Source organism: Carex rostrata, chromosome 18 (assembly GCF_964058835.1).
Source record: "Carex rostrata chromosome 18, lpCarRost1.2, whole genome shotgun sequence".
NCBI classification, from domain to species: Eukaryota; Viridiplantae; Streptophyta; class Magnoliopsida; order Poales; family Cyperaceae; genus Carex; species Carex rostrata.
Genome location: NC_135935.1, coordinates 5375727 through 5378380, shown reverse-complemented (window position 1 = coordinate 5378380; position 2654 = coordinate 5375727). Strand labels below are relative to the sequence as shown.

Below are 2654 nucleotides of genomic sequence, written 5' to 3'. Positions count from 1 at the left end.
TCGCTTGAGAGAGAGAACGCCAAGGGCTCTGTAAATTTTCGCTTGAGACTTGAGAGAGAGACAGATCGCCAAGGGCAGCAATTTTCACTTGAGAGAGATAGAGATCGCCAAGGTTTCGCGTGAAGAGAAGGGTGCCAGTAGAAGAGAAGGATCACCCAGGTTTTTGTGAGCGTTTAAGTTTTTCGCGTGAAGAGAAGGGTGCCACCACGCCAGCTTTTATTTTTTATTAAGAGGCCTCTGTAAAATTTTTGGGCTAAAGGGGGGCCAGGCCTTGGTGTAGAGAATAAATAGGATTGGAAGAATTAACAAAAAATCAATAGGGCCTCTGTAAAATTTCTGGGCCAAGGGGGGGCCAGGGCCTAGGCTGGCCCAGGCCTTGGTTCCGCCCCTGACGTCACGGACAGTTCCAATCTGAGTGCGTATTACATTCCTTTCTCTTTAATGAAGGGGTTCTCTCTGTAGCACATCTTTAGGGCCCGTTCGGCATTTTACTGTTTACCGTGGGAATAAAAACTTAGTTCTGAACAAATTTTTTAGAATGATTATGGCATTGAACGTATTTAAAAAGTTTTGGGTCTGTACAGTTGTACTGTTGTTAAATTAAGATTATTTGTTAATCAAACGGTCAATTGGAAATCTGACGGACTAGAAGCCTACCAACCACTTTGGATCCACTTTGCTACCAAGCTACTAATCGGGTTCATTATCGTTCAAGTTAAAAAATGTTAAATACTCTTATCGGGTTCATTAACCTTTAGGTTCCGCCCCACCATGCTCATCTCCACTGCCTCCTGCGCCGCTCCGTTTCCACCTTTCTTCCCCGCTATCGCCGCCGCTTCTAGGTCTACCCCCCCCCCCCCCCCCCCCTTCCCCCCCCTCTCTCTCTACCTCTGTTATCTCTCTAGATCACTTTCTGTAATTCCTTCTCTTCAATTTCCCCTCTGCTTAACACAGTGCAAGAGGCTCGCTAACTGACTCGCCAGCAATAGAGAGCAGAAACGTGAGCTATTCAATTACAAACAGAAGAGGCAAGTTCTTACCGATTCTTAAAAATTGCTCCATTTCTGTGCCGCATGGTCAGCTCTGGATGCTACTTGGCCCCAATGGATGTGGCAAATCGACCTTCCTTAAGGTCATTCATTTCTTTTACTGATATCTCAATAGTCTATTACTCTTTTCATGTTCTGCCAAAATACATCATTACTGATAACTCGATTCTGTAATGTACAGGTTTTGGCAGGGCTTTTGAATCCGACAGAGGGGAAAGTGCATGTTAATGGGTCGTGCAGCTTTGTGTTTCAGAATCCTGACCACCAGGTTTTAATGTTTTCTTTTACTTTACAGTTGTAATTCCTTTCGCACAGTACACAAATACACAAGTTTTAGCAATTTTCACACTTTAGAAAATGCAGAATTGTATTTACCAGATTCTAATAGCTTTTAGATTTCTGTGGTGAATCAATTTTTCCTGTAAAGATAGTATTTGAAGGACGAACCGCAATTCCACTTCGGTAGAAAAGAAATTGCTTCCAGAATGTCCTCCGCCGAAATGGCTGGTCTTGTCGGTTCTAATAAGTTATATACTTATATTATATCCGATATCTTTTATTTCAGGCACGGTTGCATGGGTGTTGAAACTTCCAAATCTTTTGCTCTATTTTTATTCGTTTTTTTTTTCTATTGTCCGGTAGGTGGTTATGCCCACAGTAGAAGCAGATGTCGCTTTTGGCCTAGGTAAATATGACCTTTCACAAGATGAAGTTCGATCAAGGGTCTCAAATGCCTTAAAATCTGTTGGCATGGAAGACTATTCCCAAGTAGGCGTTTTAACATTCCCAAATGCTTCTTTCCCTCTCTAACGACTCCTAATAATTGCTGCGGTTGTTTGTGTTGCAATCCCAGGCAGTTTGTACTGCATGCCACGTGGTATGAACCGGTCAGAGATTAGCTAGTTAGGATACAAGTTGGCCAGAAAAATTGTTTTAAACAAATCATAGTCACTGCAAAGGTCAGATAGATAATCTGATTTCAGTGCAGGCATGGTTTGAAATGAGCTGTTTGTACCGGTTACTGGTACTACGTCTAGCCAATGTTGTACTGAGACTGAAAATTTAAATTCTTCAATAGTTGTTTACTCATCAGCATTTCTTCAAATATCCGTAACAGAGGCCGATACAAACACTTAGCGGTGGTCAGAAGCAGCGGGTTGCAATAGCTGGTGCTTTGGCTGAAGCTTGCAAGGTGCTGCTGCTTGATGAATTGACCACATTTTTGGATGAATATGACCAGGTAATCTGTCATATTTTTTATGTTATTCCACATTTGACCACCTTAATACTTTCTTTTCAAATTGTACTGGAGTTTGGCCTTACTGAAACTGGTACTTGAATTTTTTTTATTTTTTTGTACAGATGGGTGTGGTTAATGCTGTTAAGAACTGTGTGGCAGGCCCTGGTGATGTGGCTGCATTATGGGTGACTCACCGGCTCGAAGAACTGAAATATGCTGATGGTGCTATTTATATGGAAGACGGTCGAATTATGATTCACGGAGATGCATCCAGTGTTGCTAAATTTCTAAAAGATAAACAATCTGAGTATATTAAGCACTATAATTTTTGAATGAGCAGAATACCGCGGAATTATAGAGTGGTA

The 2654-nt window shown here is 41.7% G+C and overlaps 1 protein-coding gene across 2 annotated transcripts; it reads left to right on the top strand.

Annotated features, from left to right (window-relative positions):
- Nucleotides 1–685: 685 nt before the first annotated feature.
- Nucleotides 686–2654, top strand: ABCI10 (ABC transporter family protein). 2 transcript variants are annotated; one of them, XM_078320338.1, is made up of 6 exons: nt 686–842; nt 955–1132; nt 1231–1317; nt 1692–1817; nt 2167–2289; nt 2412–2654. In XM_078320338.1, the coding sequence occupies exons 1-6, from the start codon at nt 772–774 to the stop codon at nt 2619–2621; spliced, it is 795 nt and encodes a 264-aa protein (XP_078176464.1). In that variant the 5' UTR covers nt 686–771; the 3' UTR covers nt 2622–2654. The 2 variants fall into 2 exon arrangements, with proteins under 2 accessions (XP_078176464.1, XP_078176465.1); XM_078320339.1 differs by lacking the exon at nt 1692–1817.

Bases quoted from the DNA above. Each gene is read 5' to 3' on its own strand.
- ABCI10 (XM_078320338.1), top strand. From the start codon at position 772: ATGCTCATCTCCACTGCCTCCTGCGCCGCTCCGTTTCCACCTTTCTTC. The intron at 1,133-1,230 runs GTCATTCATTTC...TGTAATGTACAG, and splicing joins GCAAATCGACCTTCCTTAAG to GTTTTGGCAGGGCTTTTGAA. The intron at 1,318-1,691 runs GTTTTAATGTTT...ATTGTCCGGTAG, and splicing joins TTCAGAATCCTGACCACCAG to GTGGTTATGCCCACAGTAGA.